This window comes from Orbicella franksi, chromosome 14 (assembly GCF_964199315.1).
Source record: "Orbicella franksi chromosome 14, jaOrbFran1.1, whole genome shotgun sequence".
Taxonomy (NCBI): Eukaryota; Metazoa; Cnidaria; class Anthozoa; order Scleractinia; family Merulinidae; genus Orbicella; species Orbicella franksi.
In genome coordinates, this window is record NC_138158.1 from 3,212,231 (window position 1) to 3,232,977 (window position 20,747).

At 40.0% G+C, this 20,747-nt stretch overlaps 2 protein-coding genes across 4 annotated transcripts; both read right to left on the bottom strand.

Moving 5' to 3' along the window:
• Positions 1-101: 101 nt before the first annotated feature.
• On the bottom strand, positions 102-10,180 carry LOC145467950 (uncharacterized). 2 transcript variants are annotated; one of them, XM_081451597.1, is made up of 9 exons: positions 9,626-10,180; positions 8,474-8,711; positions 7,154-7,381; positions 6,285-6,452; positions 5,972-6,131; positions 4,847-5,061; positions 3,488-3,707; positions 2,528-2,784; positions 102-2,425 (listed from the first exon to the last, which is right to left on the bottom strand). In XM_081451597.1, the coding sequence occupies exons 1-9, from the start codon at positions 9,676-9,678 to the stop codon at positions 2,264-2,266; spliced, it is 1,701 nt and encodes a 566-aa protein (XP_081307723.1). In that variant the 5' UTR covers positions 9,679-10,180; the 3' UTR covers positions 102-2,263. The 2 variants fall into 2 exon arrangements, with proteins under 2 accessions (XP_081307723.1, XP_081307724.1); XM_081451598.1 differs by lacking the exon at positions 9,626-10,180 and having other exon boundaries at positions 8,463-8,544.
• A 417-nt stretch (positions 10,181-10,597) lies between these two features.
• Positions 10,598-20,502, bottom strand: LOC145467948 (uncharacterized). Of its 2 annotated transcripts, XM_081451591.1 has the most exons (10): positions 20,299-20,502; positions 18,820-19,057; positions 17,988-18,215; positions 16,727-16,894; positions 16,084-16,243; positions 15,181-15,395; positions 14,390-14,609; positions 13,675-13,934; positions 12,796-12,959; positions 10,601-11,719 (listed from the first exon to the last, which is right to left on the bottom strand). In XM_081451591.1, exons 1-9 carry the CDS (start codon positions 20,349-20,351, stop codon positions 12,798-12,800), a joined length of 1,704 nt encoding a protein of 567 aa, XP_081307717.1. In that variant the 5' UTR covers positions 20,352-20,502; the 3' UTR covers positions 10,601-11,719; positions 12,796-12,797. The 2 variants fall into 2 exon arrangements, with proteins under 2 accessions (XP_081307718.1, XP_081307717.1); XM_081451592.1 differs by having other exon boundaries at positions 10,598-12,959; positions 18,823-19,057.
• Positions 20,503-20,747: the final 245 nt, after the last annotated feature.

A 20,747-nucleotide genomic window follows, 5' to 3' on the forward strand; every position in this document is an offset into this window, starting at 1 on the left:
AGTTTAAGGTACCTGTCTAAAGTGACCTTTCTTATTTTAACAAAAGAACTAATTATTTTTTCCTATTTAAGAACATTTAAACTAGTCATGCATCTTGTGACTTTGAAAGATTCAAAACAAAATTCAACTCGATTGTTCGTTATTATTCTTGCCATTCTCATTGTAGCTTGTTAATATGTAGAAATTCTAGTAAAATCTTTTTTTTTTTCAATCCCATTTTGTTTTCATAAGACTGTCAACAGACTCTCGGTGGGGGATAATGCGAAAACTGAAAAGGACACGAAACGTACGTGGGCAACTGACTCGTCGGCCTTTTTCAAACTGATCTATACCCGACTGGAAATCCGCTTGACATTTGAGGTGGGGTCAGTGGGGAAGGGAAGTAGTCCACTGAAAGGTCTTGGTCAAACAAACTGTTGAAACGTCCCAAAAACCTTCTGCCCGGAATGCTTCGGCTTGCGAAAACATTTAAAAGGACTTCAAATTCTCGACATGATTTTCAATTACACTTTTCAAGAAACCCATAATAACAGTGATAAAAAAAATTATTTTTACACAATATGCCTATTTGCTTACCATGGTGAACAAATTAAACATTCCCTATTGAGATCAAAACAGTCCAGAAACCATATTTTTTGGTACCCCACATACCTAAATATTTAGCTAATGCAAAGGGTATCCCAGCCCCTCCGGAACCTGGGGTCACTATGAAAGGACATGTACTCCCATTCAATCGAACAACAGTGGACATGTGCTGCTTTTTCGTGGTGGCCACTTCGATCAAATATTCGGTTACAACTAAGTAATAAGCAATTGAAAGAAAAATCATGGAACATGCACGTTCAAGGTTATTTCTCCTTCGTCTTAAAATAATTGTTTTGCCTTGTACGGTAATTTTGATACAGCTTAGTCTTGTTGCTTTGATAAATTCAGGGAATTGAATTCATCACAAACTGCAAACGCAAAGGTGGAACTGAAATTGTCAACACCTTATGTTTGGTTTATAGCATACAAAACCCTAAAGTTCTCAGTATATCCCAACATACTGAGTGTTCAGCTAAATATACCATTAGCAAAATGTAAACCAACCTCAGTCTTCCATTCCTGGGCAAATGACAGTAATCTGTTTAAGCTTACTTTTCTCGACGACCTTGCGAGAGACTTCAAGTAATAATGCTGCGTTTTTAAAATTAAATTAGCGATTTCCTTAACTGAGAAATCTGATACTTGTGTCGGAATATTGCTCAAAGTGTCCACCTTTTTCATTTAGAAAGTGACGAAAGACGGATTCTGAAACAAAACGTTTATTATCACATCAAATGCAAATTACACCTCTTCCGATGAAGATAATAACAGCATTTTTGCAGTGGCAACTTCGGCTGCCATCGAGACGAGAGGTTTGGTCATCTTTAAGTCAATTTAATAAACCCGGGTTTAAATCGATAGCGAAACTGATCATTTTCCAAGGTTCTTTAAAAAGTGCGAAGTCAAGTTTCTCGGTAACTAATTTTCAGCTCAGTTGTAAAAACAGGGAACATTCATTTAGCGTAACTTCAGCACGCTAATTATATTACACGATACAATATTAGCAGTTAGAACCTTATTCTTACAACATTGATGCTTTGCCGGGAGATATGTAATGAGAATACACACGGATAATCATAGACTGAATATAAGGGATACTTGCTTGATATGGTCTACCAGCTTCTCATAACTCCATAAGAATTAAATGTCAGCGGTAGTCAGTATGGAGCCGGAATTGATTTTACAAGATGGCACAATGGGACCACGGTAACAACAAGTTGTTTTATTTTTGTCGTTCAGTTAGTATATTACTTCTAACAGTTAGTATATTACTTCTTAGAATATTACTTCTCCATCCTTAACCATCCTTGTTCCGTTATTGTTCACCATTATCTCTTTGGTGTATTTCTTTCTTAGCAAACTGTACAATTACAGGTTTCCTTCAATTTAAAGGTAGTGTAAGTGGCCAATTATTCACCGAAGTGGAGGTAAATATCCATCACTTTCGACACTGAGGTGAATAATTGTTTTAGTATATACCACACAAGCTGAATAATTAGCGGACCAAAACGTTGTTTTATGTGTGACAAGCGGTCGGAAATTTTAAAATCTCTCGCGCCTGCTGCTCGGAGGTGAATAGTACTTGCTAATCACCTCCGAGTAAACCAATCAGAGCGCGCGAAAAGTACTCGTCACTTGTGTGGTATATACTAATTCAAAATACAGTTACTGAACACCTTTAAGCATTTTCTGCCCCTCTGTGGCAGTGAGAAGATACGAACTCTTGTACTTGACGCATAAACTGTAGAAATTCAGGCAATTCGGCTACGATCATTTCCGGTTCCCAGTCCTCTTCAATGAGAGCTTGGTCCCATTTTTCGCAATGCAGGTGGATATCCGTCTAAATACAAAATAGTGAAGTGGGATTGAGAAAGTTGCAGTTCAGTTTTTGAACGTATATGTCGTTTAATTTACCAATTAAGCTTAAAAAATAGTTTCTTACCGTCTCTCTACTATCCTCTTCTCTGGCATCACAGGACCAGGATTGTTCCCTAGAGACAATCATGGTAAATCCCAGGCGGGGAGTGTACAGCGTCCGACGGGAACACCTCTGGTGGTTGAATAGAAATCCCTGGGGTAACGTCTCGTTTGGGAGGCGTAGACCATCGGCATCGGTGAATGTTAACTTGGAAAGATATTGTGATAAGAGATTTGTTGCTTCTTTTTCGTGTACGCCGCTTTTGTCGTCAATGATATTATCTAACGAACCAAAATGTACATAATTATATTTTATTTTACATTTCACGCAACATCAGATCTTAAACGGCTCTACTCCTCATTCTGGCTGAGCGCCTGGAACGAAGAGACATTCTGCAAGGAGAAACACCTCGGACCTAATACATGCACTTTTGTGTGAACAGTCTTTTGTCGTTTTTACATGTCCTTGCAACATGTCCCTTCGTAGTATAGAATTTTAAAAAAAAGTAGATTTTAGTGCAGAGAGGGAATACTGATCAATCAGGAAACAATCCCCAGGGGTCCGGGGAGAGACTCCCATATGAAAATGTTGGAGGTGCTCATCGAAAAGTTTGAATTAAACCTCTAAAGGAGTCTAATCTGGACGTGCCGCTTGAAGCTTTATTGGACTCCCAAAAGATACAACTTGAAATGGAAATGACAGCCTTTTCTATCATTATTTCTACGAGTGCACCGCAAGATACTTAGACGGCTTAAAGTAGTGGTGGTTTTGTCCGCAACACCCTAAGTGAGGCCAAAATCCTTGATTTACACTCACATAAACGATACGACGAGCACCCCCAACCTTATTTTCACATGGTATCCCTTCTCCTCCCCCGATCGAACCCAGGGAATCTCATTCTCATGTACCAAAGAAGCATGGTTGTGAAACGCGCACCCAAACATACATGGGAGTCGTTGAAAACAGCTCGGAGAACTATGTTACCTGAACGCGCTCGTATGCTTAATCTACAATCGACGTCAGATCCAGGAAATATAATGTTGGCCTGAAGGAACTGTTTGGATTTTAAAACTAGCCACCCTCGGCATCTCAGTCTTGTTGGTTCATCCTCAAAGCGCAGTTCTTCCACAACATTCTTCAGGTCTCGAAAAGGGATTGGTATTTCCTCTAGTGTCTTCTTAATGCCCTCCTTTGCCACCCAAACCTGAAATAGTCAAGCAGAGATGTGCAAGTTATTGATGACAGATATTAGAGCGACTCACTTGGGAGGACGGTGTCTACTAAATACAAAGGTTCCTGTACCAGGTCAGATACAATTAGCCTTGAATCTCAACAAAAATGCTGAAGTTGATAGATAGCTCTCTTCATTCAGTCTCAGTAAAAATACAAAGATCTGAGCGATGTTCAAGTAAAAATAACAACTACGAATAAGTCAAGCCAAGTCAAGTCAAGTTTATTGTGAAAATACACTTAACGTTTGTGAGAAAACTCACCAGCTAATTTGCAGGTATAACACAGAAAGTAAAAATAAAAGAACTAAAATTGAGAAAATACCTTAAAGGTTGCTTAGTAATGAGAAAGTTTTCAAAAACAACATATTTCATTTTACAAAACATGTTTCGACATTCCTATGTCATCTTCAGTTGCAAATGTTCGATGGTTGTACCTTTGAATTTTCACTGTGTAATAAGAAAGTGTTTTTAACCAAGAGCTGCAATATGCTAACTAGGCTTTGCAGGAGATAACATCTCTATTCTTATGCGCGTGAACGGAACATTGGTTCTATAAAATGCTCACGTATTTCACTGTTTTACAAGAGGTCAGTATGTACAACAAACAACAATCTTCCACGAGAAACGGGGATGAAAAGAAAAGCATATCTAAGACTCAAAGAATAAAACGCAAGATATATTTTTGCCAGCACCGTGACTGCACAAGTCATACAACACTAGGGCATATAGGTAGATAAAGTCTGCATACGAGCCAAGTGGCCCATCAGGCTGGAGCTTATTCCGGTTTCTGTAGCATGAAGTGACTAGAAGTATTTCTACTCCCCCTGGATGGGATGCTAGTCCATCGCAGGGTTACCCCCAGCATTAAGTTCGCCGGTACCCATTTATACACCTGAGTAGAGAGAGGCACTGTGAGAGTAAAGTGTCTTGCCCAACATCACAACACAATGTCCCCGGCCAGGGCTCGAACCCAGATCGCTCGCTCCGGAGACGAGCGAACAGGTGAGTAGGTGCATAGACTGAAGAACAATTTGGTGGAAGCATCAGCTTTTGATACAGATGCAATGAAGAAGGAAATTAGAAACAGAAACCGCAAATCTAAAAAGCTCACCTTGCATCTTATTGATTGACTTCTTGGAGTCAAAAAACTTAAATCATATCTGGCGATGAAATCTTCTTCATTCTGTTCACCAAATGTATCATACACCACCTTGTCTTCAAGTTCCACTCCTTCTTTAAATGCAACGAGCCACTCATTGCTTTTTTGGGGAGTTGCTTGTAACTTGTCAACTGCTTCAGTAATGCTCCATGTCTCATTAATGTCGGCTGTTGATATGTCAAGCACAGTTACTACTTTCTAAGAAACATTTGAGCTGCGTCCCCAAGGTGCAATTCAGTGAAACAGCTATCTATCAACTTGATCATGAATTTCATGAAGGCAAATTTGTCCCAGGCTAACACACTTAGCGTCAGATTCAAACTCGCTACGGCAAGTAAATAATGTACCTTTATCAGCTTCAAGTCGATAGGTACTGGTAGGTAATTAACAATTATTTACCGAAGTGGAGGTAAATAATAATTGCTATTCACCTCCCAGTTAGCCAGTGCAATCAGAATAAGCGGAAAGCACTATTCACATGTGTGGTATACGTAAGTACTAAGAGTTCATATTTAGGCATGTGCATTAGTTCTCCGGTATGATTATAATTATATAACTGTCTTACCCAAAAATTAAATGGGTGCTCTAGGGATCTATCATATTAGCTCAAAAATGCCAGGCTCAATCAAATGTTTAGGGATCCGGCGCTGAAGCAACAAAAAGAAAAAAGTATGGCCAGGTATTGATTGTGCTGATCAGACTGCCTGTTGTTCTGCTCTGTCATAAAGAAACAATGCCCTAATATAAGGTAATAAGGTATGGTAATTCTTTATTTAGAGTGTCAAACTCCGATTAGCTAAAAAGCAACTTCGCAGGAAGCCCACAATTAAAATAACATAAATAACTGCTCCAAGGTACTGCGTGTTCATTCAAATACATGCAAGAAAGGGTTAGTTCATCAAATGCTCTGTTTTCACGACTATGAAATGTGTGTTTTGCTTATACTGGAACGGATTAAACAATTCCAAAAGAGAAACAGTAAACTGTCTTATTCCTCTCCTGCCATTTTACATAACTTTATGGGACCTCTACTGTATTTAAAACCTCAATTTATCAACTGAAGTAATTACGTCTCACCTTCATCAGGATCCCGGATGATGACTTTTCCAAAATGACTCCACATGTCAGCTCCACATGTCGCATCAGTTTCCAATTTAAAACAACGCAGAGAAGACAAAACACTTCGAGTCAGGCTGGCATCGTAATCTCTTACTGAGTGATTTAGTGCGCACTCTCCCTGCAAATTGATTGGTTGAATATTAGTCTATATAGTTTGGGTCATATAGACTTTCGAATTATCTCTTTGACGATGGGGGAAGGGACTTCTACTGATTATTCATACAAGCATAGAAGACTGAGCTCCTCTTTAAAGTTCCTCATTTATACAAACCTGTGATTCGTATTCGTCAACAGGTTTCAAACGATACTGTGACTGTGCTCCAGGCAGTATCATACGCTCACTTTCATTCAAAGCCACAAGTTTAAGTTCGCATCCATGCGGAAGGTGTCGCTCGTCAATAAAAACACAAATCCTGTTTGGCCTGACTCTCGCTGCAGCCTTGGAAAAAAAACAAGGAGTTTGCTTTTGACATTTATGAACAACCGGCAGCCGAGCTAGCTTCCAATTAAAAATTCTTGTGGTAAGCTTGCAATTTGATTGCCTATGCAGTTACTTTCTCTTGAAGTATGGAAGGCCCTAGAGGCGTGAACGCGATCTTGCCAGCGTTGTGGCCAAAATTTACACTGAATGTGTTAAACAAAACTGTCGTCTGGCCGTTATATTGTAGTTTTATCGATAATCTTTGTAAAAACAGATTATGCACTCGTTTGGTCTAGTAAAAACACGAATTGCTCTTTTTCGTTTTGTATTGGCTGATAGCTGACTCATCAGGGTCCTGCACTTCATCGACTATCGCCGATCAAGCCTCAAGCCGGCAGTATAAAGAAATCACTGACAAGCTGTAATGGGTGTCTGCTTGGATTAGTGATATGCCGATAACCAGGGAGCATGTTTCTAAGAAAGGAAAGCAATAGGAACAAGGCGGAACAAACTTATTGATACGCAGTTACATGTAAAAGCCTTTGTATTACATAAACGTGTTCAAGTTGCTTCGCAGCTGCGACAATATTTACTTCCTTACTAACTTACTTCATTAGAAAGGTCGTTATCCTGAGGGGGCTTAAACAAAACATTAGAACAGACATTTACTTAAGACTCTTTACTTTTCCTAAGGTAGGCAATGCCTATGTACAACTTACCGCTCTGGTTCTAAGTAGATACTCGGCATGTTGCACTTTTTTCTTTTCTCCTGTCACATACAGCTCATAATCTCCCAGTTGACTCACTTCTGCTCCAGTTAGAGTGCTCACGTTTCGAAGATTGTCTCCCCCCGGACCTCTTACGTATTTCTTGAACTGGTTTGGAATATTTACAAGTTGCCCGGGAGAGGCGTGCAGTCTTCTATAATTCTCAGTTGGCATATTCGCCTTAGAAAGTGGAAAGAATGCAAAAATACTTAAAAATTATTTCACTCGCGCTTGTTAGATATGCGCCTCGTTGGCTTGGGCGCGATTGGCTTAAACGCGTCACGTGACTGCATATTCCCCAGCTAAAACTGGGGAATATCCGAGTGATATTCCCCAATTTTTAAAACTGCGCGTGTTGCAAAAAGTATTTGAAGGATAATAAACACAATAACCTCCATTTGGGGCAAAATTTTGCTCGGAGATTTGTCAATGGACATTATCTGTTCCTGAAAAGCTCACAGTTTTCGCTTCTCGGAACAGATGTGTCCGCGGACTAAATATGCGAGCATATTTCTACGCCAAATGGAGGCTATTGTTTATACATTCAACTAATGCAATTGGAATATTCGTTTTATTAAAAACGCCCCCCCCCTCAAATATAGAAACTAAAATAAAACAAAAACGCCCCCAAAAATTACGCGTTTGCTTACCATATTTGCAGTGAATGGTTTAATTGACCATCTACCATGATAGCTAAGCCAATGAAAACTCTGATGAATTGCATTATTCAATGATCCAGTTTTTTTTTTACTGTGAGACTTTCTGACGAGACAGATAGACGGACAGACGGCAGACAGACAAACATACAGCAAATTGAGTTCAGTGTGAGCAAAAGATATTTTACTGTCACAGAGACACACGTCGACAGACAAATAGACTGACTGTCTGACCGACCAGCCGGCTGACTAACAGACCGACGTACTGCATGACTAACTGAAAGACGAACTGATAGCCATGAAATTAGTCTAGCTGACTGATGAACAACCGACAGCCACACAAACAGACGGACAGATAAACTAACTGCTTGAATGACTGATTGACCAGACGACCGACGGACCGAACGACTGAGTGACTGATTGATTGATTGGTCGTCGTAAGAACAACTACTTTTGAATTCAAAGTATCCAATCATCTTGAATGTGCATGATTTAGAAGATTTGAAATATTCGTAGAATACAACGCTGAAGAATGAACTAAAATGGCATTAACTATAAACTCTGCTCACTAATTTACCACAATATATTTCATTAACGTTTCTTACCCATCACGTACCACTTTTTGATTGATCAGTTCTCTGGCTTGTGCTCGTTGACCTTCATTACCCCAAACATGAAATCCGCTCTGAGTGGCCTTGTTATCAGTCTGGGAGATCCTTGTACCTGTCTTCTCTTGAATATGTTTAATTGTATTTCCTTTCTTGCCGATTACAAAACCCATGGCGTTTGCAGGAACAGCTACAAACTCACGGCTTTCATCTTTCCAGTTCCTTCTTAGCTCTTCATATGTGATCCTACAATCAGTACGAAGCAAGAGAATATAAAGGCCTAATCCCAATGGTTATCCCTCTCGACTTTCTTTTAGATCGCTCCCCTCTTCAGAAATTAATCCCCAGTGGATCTAAAATTAGCCAATCCTGTGAGCGAATGTGAGCCCAAGCGGTTTTCCCCCAAGAAAACATCACTGTAACACGCTTGGTAACATTATCCGCGAGAGAACTGGATACTATATCTAAAAATAACTTGAGTGACTTCCTTGAGATGATTTCTTTTTCTTTCATTCCTACTCTCTCGGTAAAACTCTAGATATTGATATATTACTTATCGCTTCTCTTGGTCTCAGTTATTGCCGTGTGTATTAAGAGCTGATTAATAACACAGAGGACACAGCAAGAAGAGGTTCTTGCTAGAATTCCGAGCAACTGGCATATACTTAAGAAATATACGCTTATCAGGTTGAACAACTATACCAACTTAACTTCGTGACATCGTTAGCAAGAATTGCGTGACAAATCCATTTACTGCAGTGTTTACCAATCTGACCTGTGCACTTTTTTCCCTCCGATTTATCAAGCAAAGTGTTGATCAAAATGTTCCAGAAAATGAAAACCATTTTCATTAGTATTAGAAATTACTGTACTTCTCTCAGCGGCTGATTTTCACTTTAATATTTCCTTAATTCATTCATGTTCATTCAACCTTGTTTCTTCCTGAATATCAACAGGAAATGCAACGAATACAACTGATTTAAGTTAAAGTAGAATCAGGTACAGTTAACTCGATATATAAAGAGGATACAAGTTGTTGATCTAATAATATAATGAAAACAGAAACAAAATTCATCTTATTTAAAATCTTCTGACGAACATAACTTAGCTTAACTTGATAACCGTAGGTGTACATTTTAATTATGTAGCTTAATATTTACCTTGTTTTAGCGCCATTCGTCGACTTCTTTCGATTGTGATCTCTTCCGTTCATGGCTGACCTTGATATTTCTTTGAGAAAACTATTATCTGTCAGCAACAAGGAATATCAGTTGCTTAAAGTTCAAACGCTTGTATACATACGCGAGGAAGAAAAATAAGTTATCAAAGCGGAACTACTTCCGGCCTTGTTTTGACCATCACACAACAACATCGTTACCAGTCTTCCGCGGCTTTCTCTTGCCAGTTTGGAAAGAAGACAAGTCTGGTACCCCATGCGACTCAGATGACTAAGAAGATATAGCCTACCAACTCCGGTAGATTAATAGGGAGCGGCAAAGAGAGGACAATATAACTATAGCGTAAGGGACTTAAGATTTCAATACGAATACGAGATCGAGTCCGAGAAGTCTACTGTAATTTGCCGGCTAGCGGCTCTACATTATCACGTCTCGTGCCCATCTCATCCCATGACCTACTTTTTCTGCCCAAAACCAACATGAAGAGCGAGGGCTCACTGGTTTAAAATGTGAAATTCGTACTCGTACTCGTAGGCCAATCTGAAGGTTTCTAATGTCAGAGTGCGGTAGACTTCGATATACTACTCTCATATATCAACGTAGTAACTTAAACTTAGTCTGCGAGCCGGTTCTTGCACGGTTCTCTCGTTAGCCTCAGTACTTCCTAGGCGCTTGGAGAGCGTGAAAAACACTGCAAAGAGGGCGCGTTTAAAATGGAAGAGAATGGCTGACATCTTTCCCCATAATCCCCATGATACAAGAGACGATATGATTATGACTAATTATTGTGCAGTTCTTGTAATGGCTCTCTTTTTGGGCGTTCGCTTCTCCCCACCCTACCCTTGAAGATTGCCTTGCATAGTATGCTATTGCAGGAATGTTGTATGTAAAACAAACTCTGTGAGCTCCTCTAATGTATCGCCCTACTAATTTAATTGCGAGAGGGATCTCAATAAATTCATAAACACGGTAAGTGGAGGTATACAAATACAAAGCTCTTCATACATACACTTTTCAGTTTTCTTTTTCACAAACTTCATTTAAATAACAACGTTGAAAAAGCGTTTAATACAATAGTGCCATGAACCCGGGGGGGGGGGAATCCCATATTAAAAGAACAAGGGTGCTTGTTGTACCTTTTAAGGGTTTGCAAAAGGGATTTTGGTACTTCTTATTGTGTTCAGCCTCGAAAGGTCCACGGCGGGAGCTTTTGCGGCAACCTCGTTCCCAGGGTCTCTCATCTTACCTGGGAACGAGGTTGCTTTTGCAGTACCTATTAGGATATTGAGCCGAATGAAGCAGTGTCAGTTAATGTGTTGTTTAAGAATTGGCACCGCTTAAGATTGAAAAAATTTCCGACGTGCACCCCCGCCCTTGTATATGGGAGTCACCCCCCGGGTGAGTGTGACCGTAGCTATTTTTTTTCTCGCGGTTTTCGTTCGCGTAACGAACGACGAACTAAGCAAAAGAAATAAGAAGCGATCATATCTGTGTACTTTTTGTGCTCATAACTGAAGTTATTTTTTGCTTAAATCACTCGACCTCACTCGCCACCAGCCATTGCTTGTGGGGCCACATTTCTCTGAACTTGTCGTAGAAACTGTAAGAACGTCGGTAGCTTGGCCGCGATCTGCTGTGGTTCCCAGTTTCCTTCATCAAGCAACTCTTCTGATTCGGGTTGTTCAATCTTCAACTCAAAAAAATAAAGGACACTCGCCTGCGGCTCGTGTTTGCTACATTTCTTTTGTGTTCTCAAATGCCCGTAGTGTTTTATCGCAGTGTAAAACACGGCTTAGGCTTCTTGTTTTCATAATTAAACATTTTCTCTTAACTGTAAATGGTTGCCAGAAGAAAATGAAGGGACTGAATCGGTAACCATTTGGCAATCAATTCTTGTGTTAAAATCCTATATGCCCTCCAGTGAGTCTGGAATTTCCACTCAATTTTCGCTAAAAGAATACCTAAAAAATTATCCCCCCCCCCCCCTCCTCTTCCGGCGATGAGCCATTACTTTGCTTTCACACACAGCATCAGAGTGAGGTTGGTCGGAAAACAATCTTCCTTTCGCAAGCCTGTCTATAAATAAAGTAAACAAAGTTAACATATCTCAAGGCCCGTACTAGGAACCTAGCTTTGAGTTCCCTTATTTTCTCTTGGTGGCTACCGAATGGTGCCATTTTCGGCCATTCTTACAATGGACTTTACATCCTACTATAAACGCGAGTGGAAAAGAGGTCAGGTCATCGTGGAATCGATCAGCTGTTGAGCTTTCAGCTCTTTAACAGGTCAGTTTACAAAAAAAAAAAAACAAAAACAAAAACAAAAGAAGGGGTAACGTTTGTTAGCCACGGCCGGGTTGTTCAAAGTGATTAACTTCGATCCAGATTAAAAGACGATCCTGGTTACAAATCGTTTTCCGTTGTTGGTTTTGTTAATGTTTTGAGGTCTTTGAGACAAGTCGATCTCAAACCTATAACACTGACTTAAATTCATCCAAATCCTGAATTAGCTTAATCATGCTTCTAACAGCCAAGGAATCATTAAAAAGACATACGCAGCCATGCAGGTACAAATGTTTGCTTTCTTATTTAAATCTTTAAATCTCGTTGGAGGAAGGCGTAAATATCCGATTGGTTCAACTGGATAAATAAGTAGGAATAACCAAGTCGACAGCTAGAACCTACAGCTAATGACAAGTACAAAGCTGATACAAACAGAATTAAATTTGTTTCAAGAGAGGACAAGGGGTAAGAAAGTTGATCTCGACCATATCTCGCCCTCCAGCTTACTTGATTTGGTTGCATAACTTCGGCTGGCCAGAAATTGTTTCGTTTTTATTTTTCAGTCAGTATATTTCTTTCTTTCCAATCATTCATGAAGCAATCATCTTTTTATCCATGGTTATTGCTCGTCAGGGTAAAGGAGCTACGTCACGGTTTTCACATCTTGAAAAGTTTAGCCTAAATTTTTCAAGTTCGTCGTTTCTAATCCGTGTTAATCTTCCCCATCCTTAACCATCCTTGTTCCTTTATTGTTTATCATTATCTCTTTGGTGTATTTCTACCTTAATAAACTAATATTTTCAGGTTTCCTTCAATGTAAAGGTAATTTTGTACGTGGCCAAAATAACTCAAAATACATTGACTGAGCACCTTTAAGCATTTTCTGCCCCTCTGTGGCAGTGAGAAGAAACGAACTCTTGTACTTGACGCATAAACTGTAGAAATTCAGCCAATTCAGCTACGATCGCTTCCGGTTCCCAGTCCTCTTCACTGAGAGCTTGGTCCCATTTTTCGCAATGCAAGTGGATATCCGTCTGAGCACAAAATAGTAAAATGTGATTAACTAAAGCTGCTGTTCTTTTTGAAAGTGCATGTAGTTTAATTTACGATTTACGTATATAAAAAGAGCACTTTTACCAGCCTTATTTTGCTCAATATTAGTACGTCTAAATTAATCTATTTATTTACTACAGTGGAATCCCGATTTCTCAAACCCTCAATTTTTCGAACCTCCCGATAACTTGAACCAAAAGTCATTCCCTCTCCTCGGGCAAACACTTTAATTTTACCCCCGATTCCTCGAACTCTCTAATTTTTTGAAACAATTTTCGTTTCCCTTGGAGGTTCGAAAAGTCGGGATTCCACTCTATATGTTTCCACTTTCCTCTCTTATACTGTCTAGTTTTCTTTTTATCCTAGCTAAAATTAATGCCTATGTGTATTTAATTAAAGAGCATATAGTTAGAACGGCCGTAGTTGGTAACAGACAACCCGGGGCATTTGCCTAGTCATTTTTTCCTTTTTGTTGTTTGAGTCATCATAAATAACCTAAATTAAATACCAAAGAAGAGCGTCGGAATTCAGCCATGAACATTGTCTCATAATTTTTCCTAGCTGCGCCCCTGATTAGTTTACTATATTTCGCCCTTTCCACTTTCCTCACCGCACTTATTTCTAGCAATACTGTATTCATATCGTCAAGAGGAGGAAAAAAAATACGATTTAAACTAAAAAAAAATAGTTTCTTACCGTCTCTCTACTGTCCTCTTCTCTGACATCACAGTTCCAGGATCGTTCCTTAGAGACAATCATGGTAAATCCCGGGCGAGGAGTGTATAGAGTCCGACGGGAACATCTCCAGTGATTGAGTAGGAATCCCTGGGGTAACGTCTCCGCTTCTGGGAGACGTAGACCACCGGCATCGGTGAATGTTAACTTGGAAAGATATTGTGATAAGAGATTTGTTGCTTCTTTTTCGTGTACGCCGCTTTTGTCCTCAATGGCATTATCTAAAGAACCAAAATGTACTATTTTATGTTACATTTCACACAACATCAGAACTTAAACGGCTCCACTCTTCCTCTGAATTCATGAGCCCCTGGAACAGGCTACAAAGAGACAAGTCACAAGGAGCAGGCTCTCGGGCCTGATGCATGTGACCTCGTGTGAACAGTACACGATTTTGTCGTTACTACGTGTTCCTGTAAAATGTCCCTTCACGGTATAGAATTTGAAGAAAACCCAGTAGATTTTAGTGCAGAGAGGGAATACTGAACAATCAGGAAACTATCTCCTTAAGCGATACGACGACCACTCCCGACATTTTCACATGGGATCCTCCCCCCTCCCCCGATTGAACCCATGCCAGGGAATGTCACTCTCATGCACCGAATACAACATGGAAGTGAAACACGCCCCGAAACAGCCATGCGAATCGATGGAAACAGTTGGGCAACTATATTACCTGATCGTGCTCGTATGCTTAATCTACAATCGATGTCAGATCCAGGAAATATAATGTTGGCCTGAAGAAATTTTTTGGAGTGTAAAACTAGCCATCCTCGGCATCTTGCTCTTGTTGGTTCATCCTCAAAGCGCAGCTCTTCCACAATGTTCTTCAGGTCACGAAAAGGGATTGGTATTTCCTCTAATTTCTTGTTAACGTCTTTATTTGCCACCCAAACCTAGAAAAACGATGCAAAGGTGTACAAATTACTAATAAATATTGGGGCCACTTACTTTAAAGCTCGTTGGAAAGTGGAACTTTCAGTAAGCTTTAGAATTTGTCGATTGCTCATTGATTGTTTTTTTACACTTTTCCATGCTAAGTTAATAAAGAGCTCTGTTCATTTGCTCAATCATCCAAGGGAGGCTCAAGTAATTATAGCAGCCAAGAATAAAGATTGAATATTGGTTAGTAATAGGAAAGAAGGCAATATCCCGGATGTACCTGAGCGGAACATAAGTTCCATAAAATGGTCATGTATTTCACTGTTTTAGAAGAGGTCAACAATCTTCCACGGGGAATGGGAATAAAAGGAAAAGCGTGAAAAGAAAAGCATGGAAAGAAAACCCTATCTACGACTCAAGGAATAGTACGCGCTACATATATATTTTTATTCCAAGCACCAACTACGCAAAAGTCTTACACTGGGTGCGGAGATTGAAGGAGCAATTTGGTCGAAACATCAGCTTATGATGCAGATACCACGAAGAAGGAATTCGAAAAAGAAACCGCTCATCTAAAAAGCTCACCTTGCATCTCATTGGCTGACTTCCTGGAGTTAACAAACTTAAATCATATCTGGCGATAAAATCTTCTTCATTCTGTTCTCCAAATGTGTCATACACCACCTTGTCTTCAAGTTCCACGCCTTCCTTAAATGCAACAAGCCAATCACTTCTTCTCTGGGGAGTTGCTTGTAACTTGTTCGATGCTTCAGTAATGCTCCATGTCTCATCAACGTCGACTGTGGATATTTTAATCACAGTTATTGATCTAAAGAAATACGTTGGGCTGCGTTGTCAGGGTACAATACAGTGAAACAGCTATTTATCAACTTGATCATGAAGTTGATCAAGACACATTTATCCGGGGCTAATATGCTTAGGGTCAGATTCACACACACGCTACTGCACTTAACAATGTCCTTTACCAGCTTCAAGTTGAAAGGTACTAGTAGCTACGTTTTGATGTATTTAGGCATGTGCATTAGCTCTCCGGCGTGTTTATAATTATACAACTGTCGCAGCCAAAAACTAAAGAGGTTGAGGACTCTAGGGATCTATCATATTAGCTCAAAAATGCCAGGCTCTTTCCAATGTCTAGGAATCCGGCGATGAAGAAACTCCACTTAGCTAGAGAGCTACTTCGCAGGAAGCCCACTATTAAAATACCACAAATAACTGCTTTAAAAACATTTTATGGCTCCAAGGTACTGTGTGTTTATAAAAATACATCCAAGAAAAGGATGGTTCATGAAATGCAATCTTGTTTTCACGGCCGTGAAAAGTGTGTTTTGCCTATATTGAACCGATTTAACAATTCGAAAAGCAAAACAGAAGACGGTCTTATTCCTCTGTTCTCATTTCACATTACTTAATGCGACTTCTACTTTATTTTAGACCTCAACTTACCGAGTAATTATTACGTCATACCTTCATCAGGGTCCCGGATGATGAGTTTTCCGAGATGGCTCCACATGTCGGCTTGACATGTCACATCAGATTCCAGTTTAATATTACGCAGAGAAGATAAGACACTTGCAGTCAGGCTGGCATCGTAATCTCTTACTGTGTGATTTAGTGCGCACGCTCCCTGCAAATTGGTTGGTCGAATATATTAGTCTTTATTATATGGCCAGCTCCATGAGCGGACAAGGTGAATCAAATCCTGTGCTGTGATTGGCTATCTGAGCGGGCAAGATGGAACTATATTGTCCCCTCGGGACTACCTGCCATGTCCCGCAAGAAAAATTTCCCCGAAAGCCATATAATGAATCCTTAATTGACCAAGCTTGTTCGGTCGAGATGCAAGATGGCTGGATATTGCCCTCGTTCTTTTTTTGCGCGTTTATGGACCTCGACTCCGTCTCGGTCCATAAACACGCAAAAAAAGAACTTGGCCAATATCCAGCCATCTTGACCTCACACTTGGTCAAAAACCCATGTATATAAGTTTGGTCATATAGACTTTCAAATTATCTCTTCGATAACGGGTGGAGGGACTTCAACTGATTATTCATACAAATATAGAAAAGGTTAAGACTGAGCTCCTTTAAAGTTCCTCATTTATACAAACCTGGGATTCGTATTCGTCAACAGGTTTCAAACGATACTGTGACTGTGCTCCAGGCAGTATCATACGCTCCCTTTCATTCAAAGACACAAGTTTAAGTTCGCATCTAGGCGGAAGGTGTCGCTCGTCAATAAAGACACAAATCCTGTTTGGCCTGACTCTTGCTGCGGCCTTGGAAAAAGAAAACAAGGAGTTTGCTTTTGATATTTCTGAACAACCGGCAGCTGAGCTAGCTTCCAATTAAAAATTCTTGTGGTAGGCTTGCAATTTGATTGCCCACGCAGTTACTTTCTCTTGAAGTATAGAAAGCCCTAGTATCGCGAACGCGATCTTGCAAGCGTTGTGGCCAAAATTTAGACTGAATGTGCTAAACAAAACTGTCTTCTGGTCGTTACATTGTAGTTTTATCGATAATCTTTGTAAAAACAGATAATGCACTCAATTGGCTGTGTACAAACACAAAATCATAGTGCTCGCTTGCTGATATTTAAATCATCAGCGTCCCCACTTCACTATCGCAGATCAAAGGTTCAAGCTGACAGTCTAATCTTTCCAGCACCTTGGGCAATATTTCCCAGTCCCAGGGACTCTAAACTAACTTGTGATTGCCTTGATTTGCAGAGAAATGGACAGGGGAAAAATAATTGCACGCTCGGTTTGGAGCTTGCTGGCCGAAATATAGCCCTACTTACTTTGAAGACTGAAAAAGTAGCCAAGACCGACTTACGCGCACCGTGATTTAGAGCAACTTTGGCTTGATTTCCAGGAACTTGGGCGATATTTGCCAGTCCCAGGGACTCTTAACTAACTCGGTATGGCCTTGGTTTGCAGGGAAATGGACAGGGGAAAAATAATTGCACGTTCGGTTTGGAGCTTGCTGACCGAAATATAGCCCCACTTAATTTGAAGACTAAAAAGACTTATTACGCGCACCGTGATTTTCAGCAACTTTGGTTTGACCTAGAGAGATCACAAGCTGTACCGGGTCTCTGCTTGGATTAGTAATATAACCAGGTTAATGTTTCTAAGAAAGGGAAACAATAGAAACAAGGAGGAGCTAACGTGATATACAGTTACATATATAGCCCTTGTATTAATTATAGAAACGTGTTCAAGTTGCTTCGCAGCCGCGAAATTTATTTCACTTACTTATTTCATTGGATAGGTTGTTTTCTTGAAGGTGGCTTACACAAAACATTGGAACAGACATTTACCCAAGTCTCTTGAATTTTCCTAAGGTAGGCGATTCATGTGTAACACTTACCACTTTGGTTCTTAGCAGATACTCGGCATGTTGCACTTTTTTCTTTTCCCCTCTCACATACAGCTGATGATCTTGCCTTTGACTGACTTCTGCCCCGGTTAGAGTACTCACGTTTCGAAGATTGTCTCCCCCCGGACCTCTTACGTACTTCTTGAATTGGTCTGGAATTTTTACAAGTTGACCGGGGCAGGCGTGCAGGCTTGTATGATTCACAGTTGGCTTCTTCGCCTTGAATTGGAAGGAACGTAAAATATTGAACAATTATGCCACACGCGCTTGTTGGATATGAGATGATAGATAGCCAACGAGGCGCGTATAGAAAACCAAAATAAAAGAAAAACTCCCCAAGAATAAGGCGTACGCTTGCCATATTTCTAGAGCATGGTTTAATTGCTCATATACCATGATGGCTAAGCCATTGAAAGCTCTTGAATTGCATTATCCAATGATCCAGTTTTAAATAATGTAAAATATGACTGACTGCCTAATTAACTGAATGCCTGTCTGACTGACTGACTGACCAACAGATTGATTGACCGAGCAACCAACCGACCGAACGACTGACCGACCGACTGACTGAGTGACTGCGTGACAGACAGACAGACTGACTGAATGACTGGTTGATTGATTGATTGATTGATTGATCGATCGATCGATCGATTGATTGATTGATTGGTCGTATACAAAGTGAAATACACCCAGAGGGTGGATTATTTGTGGAACACTAATCTGGAGAATGAACTAAAATTGACTCTGAGTTATGGCATTAACCATATCTCTGCTCATTTACCACAATATATTTCATTAACGTTTCTTTTAAACAGTCACGTACCACCTTTTGATTGATTAGTTCTCTGGCTTGTGCTCGTTGACCCTCATTACCAAGGACATGAAATCCACTCGGAGTAGCATTGTTGTCAGTCTTGGTAATCCTTGTACCTGACGTCTCTTGTATATCTTTAATTGTATTTCCTTTCTTACCGATTACAAAGCCCATGGCGTTTGCAGGAACAGCCACAAACTCACTGGTTTCTTCTTTGTAGTTCCTTCTGCGGTCACCATATGCGGTTCTATAAGAGAATATAAAGGCCTTATTCCCAAGGCTATCTCCGTGGAACTCTCATATAAAAGGACGGGGGTGCTCGGCGGAAATTTTGAAAAGAGCCCCTAAGAGGTACCAAGAGCCCGTTTTGTGGGCGTGGCTTAAGCTTTTTTCTCCCTTGAGAGGTGCCTATTCTTCCGTAACACATCGCCTGTGATATTTTTTGGCTTAATACCCTAAAAGGTATCGCAAAAGCTCCAGCTGTGGACCTTTTGAGGCTGAACACCCTAAGAGGCAACAAAACTGCTTTTTTAGCCCCTAAAAGGAACGACGAGCACCGTCGTCCTTCTTATATGGGAGTCCGCCGGAGATAGCCTTAGCATTAAGGCCTTTATACTCTCTTCGTCCGGGAGGTTATCCTTCTCAACTTACTTTTAGATCGCTCCCCGCTTCAGATCTAGAATTAGCCAATCCTGTGACGCGAATATTACACTTGTGGTGAGCCCAAGCAACGCGCTTGGTAACATTATCCGCGGGAGAATTGAATGCCACATCTAAAAATAACTTGAGAGTGACTTCCTTGAGATTATTTCTTTTTCTTTTAATCCCTACGCTCTCGGTAAAACTCTAAATTTTACTTGTATTTCTTAATTCTCATCCTGTTTGGTTCTCACTTATTGCCGTATGTATTTCACTGCTGGTTTATACCACACAGGACACAGCAAGAGATTCTTGCCAGAATTCCGAACAGTTGGCATATACGTATAAGAAATTATTATACGCTAATCTTGTGAAATAATTATTTCAACTTAACTTCGTGACATCAATAGCAAGAGTTGCGTGACCGATTGTTATACATTGCAGTCTTTACCGATCTCATGACCTGTGCATTTTTTTTCCTCAGATTTATATCAAGCAAAGTGTTGATCAAAATGTTCCAGAAAATTAAAACTAGTTTCATTAGTATGAGACACTATTGCATTTCTGTCAGCGGCTGATTTTCACTTTAATTTATTCAACTTTCTTTCTTTCTGAATATCAACAATATTTAAATGCCTATGTAATACGGAAATATAACGAATACAACTGATTTAAGTTAAAGTACTGAAGCAGGAACAGTTAACTCGATATATAAAGAGGAAGCAAGTTGTTTATCTACTAATATAATGAAATTATAAACGAAATTCATCTGATTTCGAATCTTTTGACGAACATAACTTAGCTTAATTGAACCGCAGCTAAATTTTAACTATGCAGCTCAATATTTACCTTGGTTTAGCGCCATTCGCCGGCTTCTTTCGATTGTGGTCCCTTCCTTCCATGACTTAACTTGATATTTACTTTCAGAAATCTTTTATGTATCAGCAACAGCCATCATGGAATATCAGCTGTTTAAAGTTCAAACGCTTTTATAAAAATACGCTCTCAAAGCGGAACCACTTCCGGTCTATCTATGACCATCACACAACAACATCGTTACCAGTCTTCCGCGATTTTCTCTCGTACCCTTACAGTAACTGCAGAAATTCTCGCGCGCTCATTGGCTAATTTTTATTTCCAATAAGCGGACAGACAAATGAATTGATAATTTATGCGATGCGTCAACGAGCGAGGGCGGACAATCTGACTTGTTATCGTAAAAAAAACAAACTGATGTGAGTTTTTAATGTGTCTGTCCTGTTATTGACAATTAATTTTGTAAAATGAACAGTGTTTCT